Source organism: Gymnogyps californianus, chromosome 13 (genome assembly GCF_018139145.2).
Source record: "Gymnogyps californianus isolate 813 chromosome 13, ASM1813914v2, whole genome shotgun sequence".
Classification (NCBI taxonomy): domain Eukaryota; kingdom Metazoa; phylum Chordata; class Aves; order Accipitriformes; family Cathartidae; genus Gymnogyps; species Gymnogyps californianus.
In genome coordinates, this window is record NC_059483.1 from 2,295,310 (window position 1) to 2,311,202 (window position 15,893).

At 44.5% G+C, this 15,893-nt stretch overlaps 1 protein-coding gene across 1 annotated transcript in view; it reads right to left on the minus strand.

Annotated features, from left to right (window-relative positions):
* Positions 1-15,893, minus strand: part of ITPR1 (inositol 1,4,5-trisphosphate receptor type 1) — a 180,282-nt gene that overhangs the window by 70,749 nt on the left and 93,640 nt on the right. Inside the window, exons 37-41 of the mRNA XM_050904988.1 lie at positions 15,203-15,351; positions 14,080-14,191; positions 13,894-13,902; positions 10,532-10,558; positions 159-194 (exon numbers count right to left, since the gene is read on the minus strand). Coding sequence (XP_050760945.1) covers positions 159-194; positions 10,532-10,558; positions 13,894-13,902; positions 14,080-14,191; positions 15,203-15,351 — 333 coding nt within the window. The remainder of the gene's footprint in view (positions 1-158; positions 195-10,531; positions 10,559-13,893; positions 13,903-14,079; positions 14,192-15,202; positions 15,352-15,893) is intronic.

Below are 15,893 nucleotides of genomic sequence, written 5' to 3' on the forward strand. Positions count from 1 at the left end.
ATTGGATTAAACCACTTCAACAAATCTACTTATTTTTCACTGTCTAGCACCACGCAGGAACACACATTTCACAGGGTTTTTACCAACAAGACACTCCACCAGGACTACTTCAAAACACCAATATTTGCCTGTTGTACAAATATAGGTGGGTGACACACCTCTACAGAGCTTTCCGTTTCTGGAGATTGCGGCAGCTAGTTGAAAGTAAAATGCAGAAAAATTAGTCATTCTTCAAGAATCTTTCATCCCAACAGAACTCTAGTGGTCAACACTTAGGGGAAGGGAGCTAGCAAAGCACTTGACTTCAGCTGAATCATCACAAATGAATTATAGCCATAATTACCGTTTACACCCTCCCACCCACCCAGCTCCTAAAAGGGCTACATTTTGAAAGTTTAGCAGGTATCCTTTGAACATCCCAAACTACTTTGCATGAGCACAGAGGCACAAGCAAAAAGCTTTAGTTGCAGGTGCACACAGGCCTGCAATGCAGAAGGCATTTTTGGGCAGCCTGCTCGGACCGCGCACCTGGGATCTGCGACTCGCCGAGGGTGAAGGCAGCACACCCATCCCCAGCGGGGAGGAGGAGGAGGAGGAGGAGGAAACGAGGGCTGCATGTCACAGAAAGGCAGCAGCCTTACAATGTTAGTTTAAAAAAAAAATGCTTTCAGTGGATTCTCATCTATAAACACACTTTTCGTGAGATAGAAGATGTGTGATACAGCACCAAACACGAGCAATGAAATAAGAGGCTTAACGGTGACAGCTTTTCAAATTTAAAATGCTGACCATCACATTGAAACAGATGAAGACAAGCAACTTTTGTCTAGTAGAGCTTAGACATACAACAGAGATCTAAACATTCAAATGCAACTGCCTACTTCATCGTGGGTAAATTGATTTAACGTCTCAGGAACAGACACTAAGAAATAAGACGACAATGATACAGTAATACCAAATTAAGTCAGCCACTCATTGTCCATGTCCGCCTAGAGGGCACATGAACTAGACAGACAAATCAAGCATAGGCTGGGACAGCGACTGTCGTATTTTAACCTAATAGCTGCTGCAGCCTAGGAAATGCACAGCAAAGGGAGAGGAAGGACACGAGATCCAGAAGTCGAAATATGGAGAGACTCCGCTTCCTAGGAAGGAGCCAGAGGAGCGAGAGCTTCCCGTGCGGTGCTCCGTGGGCAGGGGCTCCTTGGCCAGGAAGAACCGTTCTCCGTTCTTCTCCTAATGGACTTTCCTGCTGGCTAATTCACACGGCCTTTGGTACATCGTTTCCTTGCATTGTCACCACTCTTGGAAACTTCACAAGCATGCAAACCATTTCTCTCTTGGTCAAATTGAAGCATGGAGTATTTAAGCCAGAAGATCCAAAGTTAACAGGAAGAACCTCATTATGCAGAGGAACACACAGTTCCTGCAAAGCCCGCTTTGTACACCCTTGCTGCTCGTCGGCTGGACGCTGGAAACGGCGTATCAAGTCATTACGGAGTCTGGGCACATTGTTCTGAATGCAGACACTGTCTGCACAACTTGCTTCAGAGCAAAGCACAAAATTCCTCCTTTCTTAAATAGTCAACAGCAGCACGGAAATTGTGCATATTCCCCTGTAAGGGAAATTAGGTACCTTCCTTCCAGGGAATGGGAGACTGAAGCTGGCAGGTCAAGTGGACATGACTGCCACAAGATAAGGTACTGGACTTCGGATTCCCAATGAAAGCTTCCTTATTCCCGGGCTTACACCACGACCCCAAATTAATCATACATACATGTACATTTTGGGGCTGAAAACCAGCACAGACAAAGAATCAGCATGAAATTAGTTTGATCTTTCCAACTTAATTGGAGAAGGAAAAAGTACATATTCTAGCTAGCAAATTCCTATGCCTTCCCACTTGAGTGCAGACAGCATGTATAAATAGATCAGCATGTTAGAACCAGCCCCACAAACTCATCTGCAAGCAAAAGCTACTGCCCTTGGCAATGCTCAGATGGATCATTCCAAATAAGCATGGCCTTCAGCAATCTTTCATTAAAAATATAAACTCCAAATACTGACATTGTTATCGAGTCAAAATGGGTTAAAGCTCTAGTTACTGTGCTACACTTTGCACTATCCTGTGTGCTGCAACAGCAAAGTATCAGCTTATGCTTTACAGGAAGGATTGATCAGGGTGGGAGAGTAGACTGAGTACTAATTTTGCTAGATTTCTTGTGCCTCCATATACCTCAGCTCTCCACCTAGCAGAAAAGTGATGGTTTGGGGGCAGGGGCAAGTTTGTGGAACACCTTACAGCGGCCAGGTGAGTGCCACGGACACAGTGGCCAGCTTTCAAACTGGAACGTAGCGGGTGGCAGGGTCAGAGCACAACGTTTTTACTTTTTACTAGCAGTAGCAAAAGTTCCTTTCAACTTGCTGTGCAAAACCCCCTCTTCTTTTGAAGTTTCCATTCCCACAAGGCTGGCAAATAAACCACTCATCATTAGCCGTAACAGGAGAATTACAATTTCTTTGACCTGTTGGTGACTGTAATGCTTCTAGCATCCATTTCCCCAACACAGACTACGTGTGCTTCCCAGAATGGTCTTTATCTGACTCAACAGTGGATGTATCCACCTCAAAAACCACGAAAGCACGTGACAGCTCAAGTGTGAACTCACTACATCACAACTTAGGAGATATGGAAGAGGTTTCAGTCCTTTTCCTTTATGGTTTTGAGCAAGGTATGAAAGTTTTATTTTCATTTGCTTTCAAAATAACAATCAAGATGAAAGTTGTCTAATCTTGTCTTTCACAGGAAACTCAAACAACTAGCACTTTGGGAAAAAAGTGGAAATGCAGAAAGATTTTCATTCAGGTTTAAAGCCTCAGGATTGTTTTTCTCAATATTTTTCTTAAAACTCAATATATAGTAAACATCCAGAAAACTGAGCGCTGAAAAGGCTTGAAATGCATTTAAAAGGCGGGTGGAGATTCCAGTTCGCATAGACTGAGTCTCCGCCGGATAGTGGCTTCAGCAAAACGGGATGGAAAACATCTCATATTGTAATGTTAAAAATGGGTGGGAAATAATCTTATCAGAAAAACCTGCTTGTTTGTGTGAGCAGAGACATATAAACACTGTCAAAAACCTGATCCTTTTGTCTTCAGCCTCACCAAACTTCGGAATTTTGACAAAATAATGGACAAACTAGCACAATTACAAGCACAAACCTCCTCCACTTCAGGCCATCTCCAAGCTCAAAGGCTTGAGAGGTGACAAACCTCAGGCTGCTGAACTTCCACAGGCTGATGCCATTTTCCAAACTACCACACAGCTCCTTTAGGTCTTTTTCCAAACATCCCTCTAAATCGGATAGGAAGGTGACTAGCTGGTGCAAGGCAATAGTAAACTGACACCTGTCCTGGGAGGTCTTCAAGATCGACACTGAGCGTTTTGAAGAAGCTTAGTCAAATTAAATTGATTTGGCTCAGTAGAGAAGCAATGGCGAGAAACGAGATGCCCTGTGCTGTGCAGGAAGTCGCGTTAAATTACCGAGCGGTCCCTTCTGGTCCTGAAATCTGTGAATTCAGGAACTGACCCAACTCCACGCATATGGCATCTAATTATCAGGGTGGCGAGGGGAGAGATTTGGCATAGAGAAGGAAATAAAAAGGGGGAAAACCACAACTACAGTCAGTCAGCCAAGTATCACATTAAGCTTTTGATAGCTAGGTTGTATATCCAGATGCAAAGAACTAGAGTGAAGAGCTCAGATATACGTTATTCTGAAACCACTGCCCTCTGCCTCGACTCTTGCATTACCATCTCCCGTATCAGCTGGAGTTCCAGTGGGACTGGCTGTTGAGATAGAGTCCTGGAAGTCCCTTTCCACTTCTTCCTCCCTTTTCTGAATTTCTCCTCTTTTCTCTTTGAAATACATTCAGTATAGTTCTTACTTGAAAGACACACAGCAAAAGCACCACCTCGTCTGATTCATGACAACAGACTATAGCACAAATTACATTGCTGTCCTTCGTAACTCTTCAATAATACCAGAAAACTCCACATAGGTTACCTGCTTGCCAAGACTCCTTTGTAAGGCCAATACTGTTACCTTGTAGAACCCAGAGAAAATTTGGATAGGAAATTTCTAGCCTCTGCAGATGATATGTAGGTGTTTGTCAAACATGCATTTGACTTGCTATGGAGAAGTTTCAGGGCAGAGAGGAATAACTGGGAACCAAGAGCACTGAACTGTTTTGACAAACTTCCCACATTATCGTTTACCATTGTAACAGACCTGCACCAAAGTTGCCAAACGATGTATTTTTACTGATGGAGGATCTCACACCTGCATAAATTAAGAGGCAGCAGGAGATGTGGAGCAGCACCTTGTCCTGGCACGGCTCCTCTGAGCCACGCAGCTCTCCCAGCCCTCGCAGAAGACATGCGGGATTTACGGGGGGCAGAGGCAGCCCCCCCGGCTCCCACCAGCGTGCGATGGAGCAGGAACCACACGCTTACACCCCCTTGCCTCCCTGCTGCGGCGCACACCCAGATCAGGGACGTGGCTCAACGCTTCCCCCCCCCGCCCTATCTCAGGGAATTTGCAGAGACTTTGTGCACTGCCAGACAATGAGGTGGGAAATTTGGCATAAGGGCTGTCAGTGCCTGCACTGAAAGGTCACCAAGATCTGCCTACGGGAATGCCTTCTCTCATTTTCCAGAGTTTTCAGTTGAGAAAGCATGTTTTACTTGGGCTGGGGCTTTCCTGGAGTTAGAGACCTCAGTCTCTGATACGCCACTGACCTTCAATGGGAGTGCAATCACTTGCTTCTCTTTAAATCCTCAGTCTTGCAGGTCTTTTACAATAACTGAATACAGTAAGAACTATCTTCACTACACATTTTACATTAGCAGTTTTAATTAACTAGTAAGATGGTATAACTTTTTTTTTGTTACAAATAACTATAAGAAATGTTCCAGTCTCCTGTTCCAAAGAGCTCACCAATTCCAGTTTGTGCAATAAAAACGGTCCAAAGATTGCAGGATTTCTGAAGGAAAAAAAATATAAGGCAGCCCACAAAAATTTATGAGCGCCTGCATTTCCTCTGCTTGAGACATAACAAGTGAAGCACTGTCTAAGTGCAAAATACACAAGAGAAATGACTGTGGAGTAAGCTCTCTCTACAAGGAAAATCATTTGTGAGTGCATCTCTCCAGCACTTAAGAGGTTAATACATTTTCCAATTCCAATCAGAAGATGCATAAAATAGCACATATTTTGCACCTTACTCAGCCATCGTCGTTTTAGTTTATCATTGATAAAGAGCACTGAGAAGGCTAATTCAGTCACCCCCTTTGAACCAGGATTTTCAGTTCCCTTTTCACCTACTTGAAACCTCAAGACCAAAGTGAAGAGGTAAAAAAAAAAAACCAACCCCAAAACTATACTGAGGGGGTCTGCAGGTGTATTTTGCTGGATACCGTTTTATCAGCTGTATAAAGAAGCGTCATTACTGAATAAAAATAGAAAAACCCCAACAACAAAAAAACCCTGGGGTTTTACTTAATTCAGTTTTTTAACTTCAAATCCTAAAAACGACTAAATAATTACAAGAGAAACTCTGGGTGCTTATAGAGTTTTGCTGGATTTGGTCATTTCGGTGTTTGCTGGCCCCTGCCCCAGCCCTGTGGGGGGGGAAGAAGCAGAGCACCCCCTCTTCACCCTGAAAAATAAAATACAGATTCAATGGTATGGGACCAGTGGTCATGGGAAGCAGCAGCGGCCCCGCAGGCACAGCAGCTACCGGTGCAGGCTCAGGGGCTGGCAGCCCCGGCACGGCCCGTGGTGACTGTAAACATCTCCACCGCGTTTATTGGCAATTACCGCTGAAGGTCACATCAGCAGCGGGCCTAAATTCCAGGAAAAAAAGCTGTTCTTATGTAACTGCTGCCTGAATGTTGGCAGGTGCCCAGCAGAGCAGCTCACTGCAATGTGGCTGGGGGGGGGGGGGGGGGGGGAAGGAAGAAAAAAAAAAAAAAAGTAGGACGTCTCCCAGCCAGATTCAGCATCCTGAGCATGCCACCTGCAGGTCAGCACTAACACTTCTCTCCTTTTTAATCCATAAAATATTAATGTGTTTCTCTAGGACGTATAAGTTTTAGCGCCCAAGACTCGCAACTGCAGGTGGAAACTGGGCCACAGCGTCCCCAAACACCTATCCGGACCGAGGAGAGTGGACGGGAACGTCACGTCGCAAACAGAAATGCCTCAACGGGGAGGGAGCTGTGCTGCCTGAGCTGTCCTGGATCACAGGGAACCCACGGTGGAGCTCACCATCTCAACTTGAGTAGTGAAACACTGTAAAAATCTGCATTTGTATCATGCCTGGACTTTTCAGTGGGTTGAGGACTGAATTAAAAGTAAGTTAAGCTGTTGTGTCTAATTACAACCAGGGTTGAGTTATCACTGTTGTGTGAAGATTCACAGTTGATGGCACTTGAGAAAAATTTACCTTGCTCCTGAACCTCTTTTCCGAGAGACCAGCATAGTCAACAGCTCCATCAAGAACAGGATTACAGCAGTTCCAGCCCAGGAAGGAGTCGATCAAGACTCAAGAGAGACTCAGCCCGAGGGCTTTTATAGACAACGTGCCCGTGCCCTGCCTTGGGGGTTTCTACTTTATTACTTGAGACATCTGCACAGAGCCAATGTTAAGACCACCCTATTTAGCTCTTCAGCTCAAGTCAGACCCCTTCAGCTCCTAACACCTGCCTGATGCTCCGGGAGAGCCCGTGGAGCCGGAGAAACAGGAGCCCCGACACAGACCAAAAAGACAAGCTCTGAGCACACAGCTCCCCAAGATCAGCACAAAACCAACACAACCATGCTGCAAGTAAGGTGCAAATAAGGTGCAAAATGGTTTACAGTTTCCAATGGTTTTGGTCTTCTATCAAAACAAATCGTGCTTTTCATCCATCTTTCAAGATGCCTTTTCTGCTCTTTATTTTAATACCGGTCTTGTGCAGCCCCTATCCCAAAGGTCTGTGCGCTTTCACTAGTTTACAGGAACCTGAATGTTTTGGAAATACTGCAAGATGACTCTCATTCTTAGCGTATCCTAATTTCTGTCCCCAGAAGAAAAACCTTTTACACGAATCCTGCCACAACAGCGGATGCTGCAGAGTTCAAAAAAACATCTACAAGAGCTTAAAGATGCTATCACCATATTTCTGCCGGACCAGATCACGGTCCTCAGACTATAGCAATAGAGGTTGAAAACAAACACCACACCACTTCTCCCTGGAAAACTACAATTCCTTCGTGTCCCTCATTTCCAACAAAAAGGGAATTCCAGACAAACCCCTCAAGAGAAAGCACGTGAACTAGGCCAATAGCACTGAACCGTACTACCCCTCCCCTTCATTGCCACAACGCTTCTCCAGCACGGCAAATACTCCAGCAACCCCAAGGGCTCAGCCAGGCGTTTGCAGGGGGTGCTGCCGACCTTGCGCTCAGGTCGCGGCGTTCACCATCCTTCCTGTTCTGCGGGGGGATTTCCTACCGTCGAGGTGAATTCCAGCATTATTCAGCCAGTTAAAAGGGCACTCCCTTTCTTCACTCGCAAAAACGTTAAGGGGGACCGTAACGCCAATTTTCTATCACGACTTTCAGTAACAAACGCACGGACCTCCTGGCATTTTTAGTATCTGTTATTATTCGGACCCACCGCTCACTGAAATTACCTTGCAGTAAGCAACTAAGATATATAAATCAACCTATGTATACAATCACATAAATACTATGAAATCGTGCCAGAACACAGTTACTTTAATAGAGTTTCACCCTGAGGGAATAAGGAGCATTTCAGCTGATCAGAAAAATTAAGTTGTGCATAGTTCAACAGAAAAGGAAGTTAATAATTTTACTAATAATGGAGATTGCTGTATTCTTTGCCCTAAATGTTTACAGTTTCCAGGGTTGACGGGGGGGGGGACAGGGGATGGACCCCCAGGATTTCCTTTGAGACTTGTCAGTGGTTCAAGCCCCGTCCGAACGCCTTTCTATAAGCAGCCAGTGCTCCTTGCCAATGGTTATAAACACACCTGCTCCCTCCACACAGTTGCTCCATCGAGGAGCAATAAAGTTCCTCCTTTGCAGCCTCCAGACCAAATCCTAAATTGCTCTGCACTCTCTGGCTGATTTATTGCAGGCAAAGACAGCACATTACAGCCAGAAACTGCAGGGGAAAGAGTTTCATATTATGGCTTAATTTGCAATTAAACAATTCAAGTTTCTGTCTGAAGTTTCTCCAAGATAAAATTATATGTATTTGTGCTATTCTGGGAAGGTGTAGCGCCACACAACCCGAGGGGTCTAGCATCTGACGGAAACGTTCATGTGCTACAGATTAACTTTTCAAAAACAGAGCATGCTGCTGGTGCATACTCCCCAGGTAAGGGGGGGGGGGGGAAAAGTCTTGGTTTATAAAAAAGAGAAAAAGAAAATAATTACACCAGAGGTTAGACACCACAGCACCTCTGTAACTAGGTAATACTAGAAGTTTGGTGTGAAGCTTGGAGACGCACCTGAGATGTCTCATACCAGCCCAGGTCAGAGGCGACGGCAGTGCAGTAAATGGACTTGTGCCACACGACACCCTGTTCTTCAGACCACAGTCAGACTCCCGCTCTCTGCATACGTCCTACCCATCAGCTATCTTCTGCGCACGTTAACAGGAAGGGCATGCTAAAAGGAGACAATTTCCACCCACAAACAGAAGGGTGAATACTCCGAGCAGCCCTAGATGAGGATTTTCTGATAAAAGAGCTTTTTCATTGAAGCTGAAACTGGTGATGGGAGACTTGTGAAATTTTTCTCTGGAAAGGTACCTCCGACCCTGGCTGGACCTGCTGCTCCAGCCTGGAGAGGGGACCCCAGCGCACGCCGGGATGACGGTGATGGCACCGACCTGCGGCACAGCAGGGGCCTGAGCATCCCAACCAGAGGCTAGGTTAAAATCAAACGAAAAAAGCCACCACTCCGGTTTGTTCTTGTGAGGAATTCTGCTCCTTCCCTCCCCTAGAAAGCCCTGCTGAACAGAAGAGACCCTCCAACCCAGCCCTGGGTGATGTGTACACTTTTTGGTCTACTTTTGTCACAAAGAGTTTGGATTTCAAAACCATTTCAACAGGCAAGGTCCCTGAATATTATTTGGTTTTCAGAATGAAGTTTACCCAGTGAATCCAGCTGATCAACATCAAAATGAACAAGTTCTACAGAAAGCAATTTATAGCGTATTTCATTATCTACTCTATTGAATAAAGAGCAGTAACATTTTAAGCGTTTTAAGTGGTTGAATTTTGTTCCAAACAAAAGGTTGGCTTGGGAGAGGATGCAGGAAACAAAGCACAGAGAGGAAAATTTTTTTTTTTCCTGGTATTTCAGTAAAATAAGGTGCCAGTCAATCACTTTCTCAGTATTATACATTTATGCAAAACGAATCTCAAATTTAGCACCCACATGTGGGTTTTTTTGAGCTGGATGAGGAAGTTGCAGCAGCAGAGACAGCTCAGCTCCCTCCCTCCACTCCGTGCGCCGGTGCCCGAACCAGACACACTGCTTTTAAAAGTCCTTAGAAAGCTTAATTTCAGTTAGACAGAAAGTTCTCACTCAAATATGGCTTTTCCGCCCGTAAAACAGCTACATACAGCATAAACACAGCCCGGGCTGTCGCACTGCCAACTGAAGGCACGTTTTTGATGGTGGGAAGCTTTTCACACAGAAATAGCTTCAGAAGTAAGTAATTTTCATAGGGTTACACCACACCGCTTTCACAACACATCCGAACGTTTTACGTGGCTTTATACACCGAACCTGACTAAGAAGCAACAGGAAAGAACAGCGAGATGCTTTGATGAATTGCATGACTGTCACCTTTTTCGGTAAAGCCAGCAGTACAGTTTCTGCAGAAGGACCCAGCCCTCTGCAGCCCTGCCTGCACCCAGCTGCGCCGTGCCCTGGGCCAGGAGTCATGGCTCTCGCTAGTCAGCAAGTGGAGACACCTCCTTCAGGGTCTTCTCCAGCTGGCTTTTGCCAGGTTCTTCCAACCTGTGTGAACGCCATGAAACCTCAGTATTTAGTTTTGCTGAAAGAGCCTGTTCACCGATGACGCAGTAATCGCGGCTGAGTGCTAAACGCTGACGTTTTAACGCTGCTTGCGGCAGTCGATGCTGCAAAGGCACTCAGGTCTGGTCCTACGCTTCATGGGATCTACTACGGCACCGGATTGATTGCAGACGGCCAGAAGTTATAACTGCATTTGGACTAATATTCCAAGTAATGACATATGGAATTAGTTATGGTAACTATTCCCAGCGTAGACACACAGCAGACTGAAAACTCAACTAATTCACTGACACAGGCATACAAATTGGAAAGCTCAATGCTGAAGAGACAACAGGACAGATCACAGGGCTACTCATAAAACAAACACCATAGAAACAACACTGTAGAAAATAAATAAAATTAAAACCTCAGCATTATCCAATTCAATGGTAATCTGCCGGAAAAGAAAGAAGGGGAAGAATTGAAAGCAGGCATTAGTAAGAGAAATTACAAATAAATTTCATGTTAGGATCTTATAAATCATTTAACACTTTAATGCTGCAATCCAACATTGTGAGTATTTTACAGTCGGCATGAGTAACATCTGCAAGCGCCGGGATGCGGTGGGTTAGGGAACCGACACTGCTGGAAGCGCTGCGCCAGGGAGCTTCGGAGGCAGGATGCGCCCTGGCTTTGTTCCTGTGCCAAGTGACAAACCACGCAGGCCGGCCGGCCGAGATCCAAGAACTTCACCCTTGGGCGTAAGAGTCGTCAGTAGCGTGAGCTGTGAGCAGCAGCAGGAGTGCAGAGGCTGAATTTCCAGTTTGGGAAGAGAAATGGAGTTTTAAAACGTAAGTCCTGCAGAGCTGAGGCTAATCATCTGGTAGGCACCCAGGAAGACGTGTATGAATGACATGTTTCAGCAAAGTAAAAAACTTGGGTCTAGCCTACACTGTCAATGTAGTAAAGTTTTCTGCCTATTAAATATACCACAGTATGCTACCCATCACTGAGCGAACCTGAGCGCGTGCCAAGATGAGGAGTCTTTAGCAATATGTAAAACTTCAAGCCTTCCCACAAGCTTCTGTACATCTGTGTTCTCACCACGGTTTTTGCATGCTGCGGAGGAATCCCAGCTGTTTAATGAAGGCCTTTGCTAATGGGAGTGGACAACACTGCATTCTCATTACGTTCCCCACCTACAAGAGGGACAAGCGCACGGGCCGGGAGGGTGTGGCATTTTTATTATTTGCGCTGGAAGATTAAGCGTGAGAGGAGTGCAATCTTTTTATAAATCGGATTGTTCCAGCGAGCACCACATGGTATTACAGCAAAATCACACGCGATGCCAAAACTTCCATGGCGCTCTGCTGCTGAACACTACTTTGAGGTGACTGCTGTCAATTCTGTGAACATCTGACCTACAAGCAATATTGCTTGTGTGATCAATATGCTGGTCACAAGAGTAAGTTTTGCCACCTTTATGTAGGTAGGGATGCCTGTATTTAGAATGGGTGCATAGGGTTTTTTCCTTTTTTTTTTTTTTTTTTTTTTACACTCCAGAATAATTTTAAAAACAAAAGGTATTGCGTTTTAAGTGGTGACTAAATACAGTTATATGAGTCACAAGGGAGAATAAATACAATTGCACTTCTGACAGCCAGACAGTAAAAGCTGTTCTACTACTACTAGCCGTCTATCTGTAAGCAATCAGCTGCTTTTTCATATTCGGAAATCCACTTCACAGGCAAGCATATTCTTATCTTGCATTATGTAACTGATCTACTGTTTTGGAAATTAATGCATTTTCTGCACTTTGAAGATTTTTAGAATCTTGTGGGGTTATCCACTGTCTGAATGGTGCAAGTTATGTTAACTGTATCTTCTAGAAATACTGCTTCACCTCAGTTGGCCAAATAAGTCTAAGGAACTCCTGTAAATGAATTTCCATTTAGAAAAGTCTGAGTGGCATATTGCATTTAAAAGGAAAAAAACCTCAAAGCCCTCATTTGGGTTTTGTTGGTGTATAGCATATATAGTATAGATCATCCACCCTTTCTATTACTTGAGGTGACCTTGGACAGTCTCTCTTGGCTGTTTTTAACAGGAGAATGTACACTGATGTGCTAACAAAGTGTAAAACTAAATCTATGATTACACTTAATCTTTTAGATCCCCAACATTGGGCAACAAGAAATATCAGCACTCCACTCGCTAAAGAGGATCACCTAGCCCAACTCCCTTTTGCAGGAGCAGACTAACTTCTGCAGGCTACAACCAGTCCCTTTCCAGATCAGACTTGCACTATGTTGCAGATGTCTTAGTAAAGGGGCCTTGAGGAGAGGACGGAAGGTCTCCACAGGGCTTCATCTTGTGCTGTTACCACCCAGCACACGATACTGCCACTTCAGCAGAAAAGGACAACGTGCTGAAAGTTAAGTTGAAACCTAGAGTTGCTGCCCTTTCCTACCTGCCCTGCTCCCCTTCTCATCCCACATATATATGCTTGCTTCTTGCAGTTGATTAGGGCATTCTCCCAAAGTCAATGAGTTTATTCAAAAATACACCTATTGCAAAGTGAAAAAACATCCCTAGGTAGGACTGCAGGTCTAGAGCAAAGCAGCAGCAGGAGCCGGGAAGCGGGCTGGACCTCTGGCAGCCAAGAGGCAGCAGCAGCACGTGGGAAGAGCATTCCCTGACAGGGCAGGGAGCACAGCACCGGCCATCCCTACCCTTGGGGCATTTTCCCAGGAGTCTCCCACTCACTCACCGCGCTGCTGTGTGCTCAGCTGGGTGTGCTCGGGTAACAGCCCACACGCGTGGACTGCACACACCCACATGCGCACAGCCTCCTCGCTCCATTTGCTCTTCCCTCCTCCAGGTCCCTACGCTCTGGGGGCCCAGTGCCTGCCCCTGGCTGGACTGGCAACAGAGCATGATGTTCTGCTCCTGTGCCCTCCTCCTTTCCAGCTAGGCTAGCCAAAGCAGAGATCATCTGCAACATCCCAGCTGGCCAGTCAGCCTAGCGATACTACAGGTTCCTCTGCCTTCAAAGCATCTCCCTCCCTTGTGGCTGCAGCTATAGGTACAGCTATAAACAATTATTACTACTATGAAACTGTCTGACCTCTAAAGCTTTTGCCTTTTTGTGCTGTGAATCTAGCACTACGCAACAACTTTAAACCCTGCTGCAAGTGAGAACTGGACATGAGACGCCATCTGCTCCCGGGCACTGACTCCCAGTTGCAGCGAGCGTCCTTCCACACCACTGCTTCCCCCAGTCCCCAGTGCCAATTCTCAATTGCTCGTGAACACATTCACTGGGAGGGTGTATTGCTCTGTACACCAACCTAAGCACCTAGGTTGCTTAGAAATGCATGAGATACCTTAGACTAGGGTTTTGAGATTGACTGTAGGAATGTCTAGATATACAAACATATGTGCATATACATACTCTTCTGATGCAAACAGAGAATAGGTCTGTACCTACAGAAAAATGTTCTCAACAAGACAAAGGAGTTGTATGTAGGAAAGGGAAAGAAAAAAAACCGAATGGTGTACACTTTCCATCTGTAATTCACAAGATGGTCACTCAGAAGTATATAAAATTAAACTACAAAATATCCTCTTGTTGCAAGGTTATGTGACCTGATGAAGAGTCACCTAGACTCAGAGAGCAGATAAAAAGGTTATATCCTTCATAAAAAGGTAACGAAATCAGATATTTTTACAGTGACAGCAACCGCAGGAATTAGACTTAAACTTGCAAGTCTAAAGTAGAAAAGCAACAGAAACAAGCTTACCTTTCAAATTATATTTGAAGTTATTAGTTGACTAAAAATGTTTTGTTCCTGATTTAGTACAGAAGTGCTTACACATACAAAACACAGCTTGAAAGAGCGAGAATTTTATTTTCCTTTACTGAATAATAAAGACAGTGTTTAACACAGAATGATGAACTGTAAATTACGTTACCTTTTCTCCATAGCCTCTATCTTTGGTCATCATTTCCCTGAGCGTCTGTAATACTTTAATACATAGTTTCTCCTCATTCTCCTCTAGCAGCTGTTTAGTATGCTTTATTAACCTGAAAATAACCAATCAATCACAGCTCGTTTTAGTACTAATATTCTAAAAATGGGATAAAATATACGTGGCTATCTTACTTAATTGGTTTAAGCCGCAAACAAGTTTTATTATCATACCACTATACAACCATCTTGGGAACACTCTCTCAAGAGCAACATTTAAGCAGCTACCACGGGCTTTGGCGAAGCTGTGAAGCAAACTGCATCCCCCCGGCAGGAGGACAGCCAGATAAAACCCTCTGATTACAGGCAGAAAGGAAGCAGGGGAAGGGGCAGTGGGATTTAGGACCTGATGGTCCACCAGAACAAGCACTTAACAATAAGAAAGAAAACTATTCCCCATACTACTTTGTTAAAAAACATACTGAGAGTCCTGGATAGCGCAGTTAGAAATCCATCCTACCCAGGATTTATTTGTTACTCTGCTACCTCGTTTCCATAAACTCTCTATATAACCCCCCCCACCTCCAGGAGGGGATCTGAGAAGCTGGATTCTGCTCTGAATTGCCCTCTAAATGGCCTTGTTATCTTTCCTTTTCCTTCCGTCCAAATTTGGACAGCATCTGCATTGGGTGATGCACATGATAACAACTGATTGTGACACACTTGCCCAGCACTAAGTGCTACAAGATCAAGTACCTTGCAAATATTACTAGGGTTGAAGGCAGGGACAGAATAACAGGGATCAGCTCAAAATTTTTTACTCGTTTTTACTGCTGTTCACAACACTTGTATCCTGCAGCAAATACAGAAATCTTCGAGCATGAGCTCTGAGAGCCTATCAAGCAGTCTTTCCCCACCCCTCAAGAGCTTTTTTTTCCCCTCCCTCCCTCCAAGGACAAATTGTATTTACCATACCATAAAATACTGTGCTTTACAAGTATTTCAAAGTGTATAAAGTATTTATAAAGCTGGGCAAGAGGGCACCGTTCCACAGGGCATGGGAAAATTGGGAAAAAGCAAAAAATAACAAAACCCCTCCCAACAAGCCAGACTTCAAGACAACTTACTTGCAAATGAAACCTCCGCTTTCACACTTCCTCCTTGCATCCGTGTTCTCTGGGAAGAGCAGTTCAGGCCTGTGAAGCACATCTACCAGTACTGACAGCTCTGCCTGGACAAGAGGACGTAGGCGATCCTCTAAAGCTGATACTATGTCCTAGAATATAACCATATCAAGATTTTAAACAAACAGTAAATAAATTTATATGCAAATTAATCTTACAAACCGCAAAAGAGGGACAGGACAGTTAAGTCTGTCCTGCCTGGATAAACCAGATTAAAGACCTCAGAGTTCAGTCAGATAAGACTTTCAGTCTTATTGTTTAATAGTTGTCTTTAAAAAGGAAGCCCTGATTTCCAGCAGTCCCCCAGATTACTTAGTTCCCCTACCCTCCCCCATCTTTGTAGGTGCTCTTGTTGATATAGGAGAAAGAGAAAAATGCAGATTCATAGCCACACTGAAACTTTGTGATAATGATCAAGCTATTTATGCTTACATGAACTGACAAAAAGAACTATGGTTAAAATTACGCAAAAATAAAATTATTCCCCTTTTCCTCAATGTTTGGAAAGCTGCAGGTACCTTAAAAATGAAATCACATTTATCCTAATACTTAAACAAGCAGAAAATACCGAGATACCTATGAAGCCAGAGAGGAAGTTTAATCGAATTGAAATGGACTAATAGACAGGAAAGGA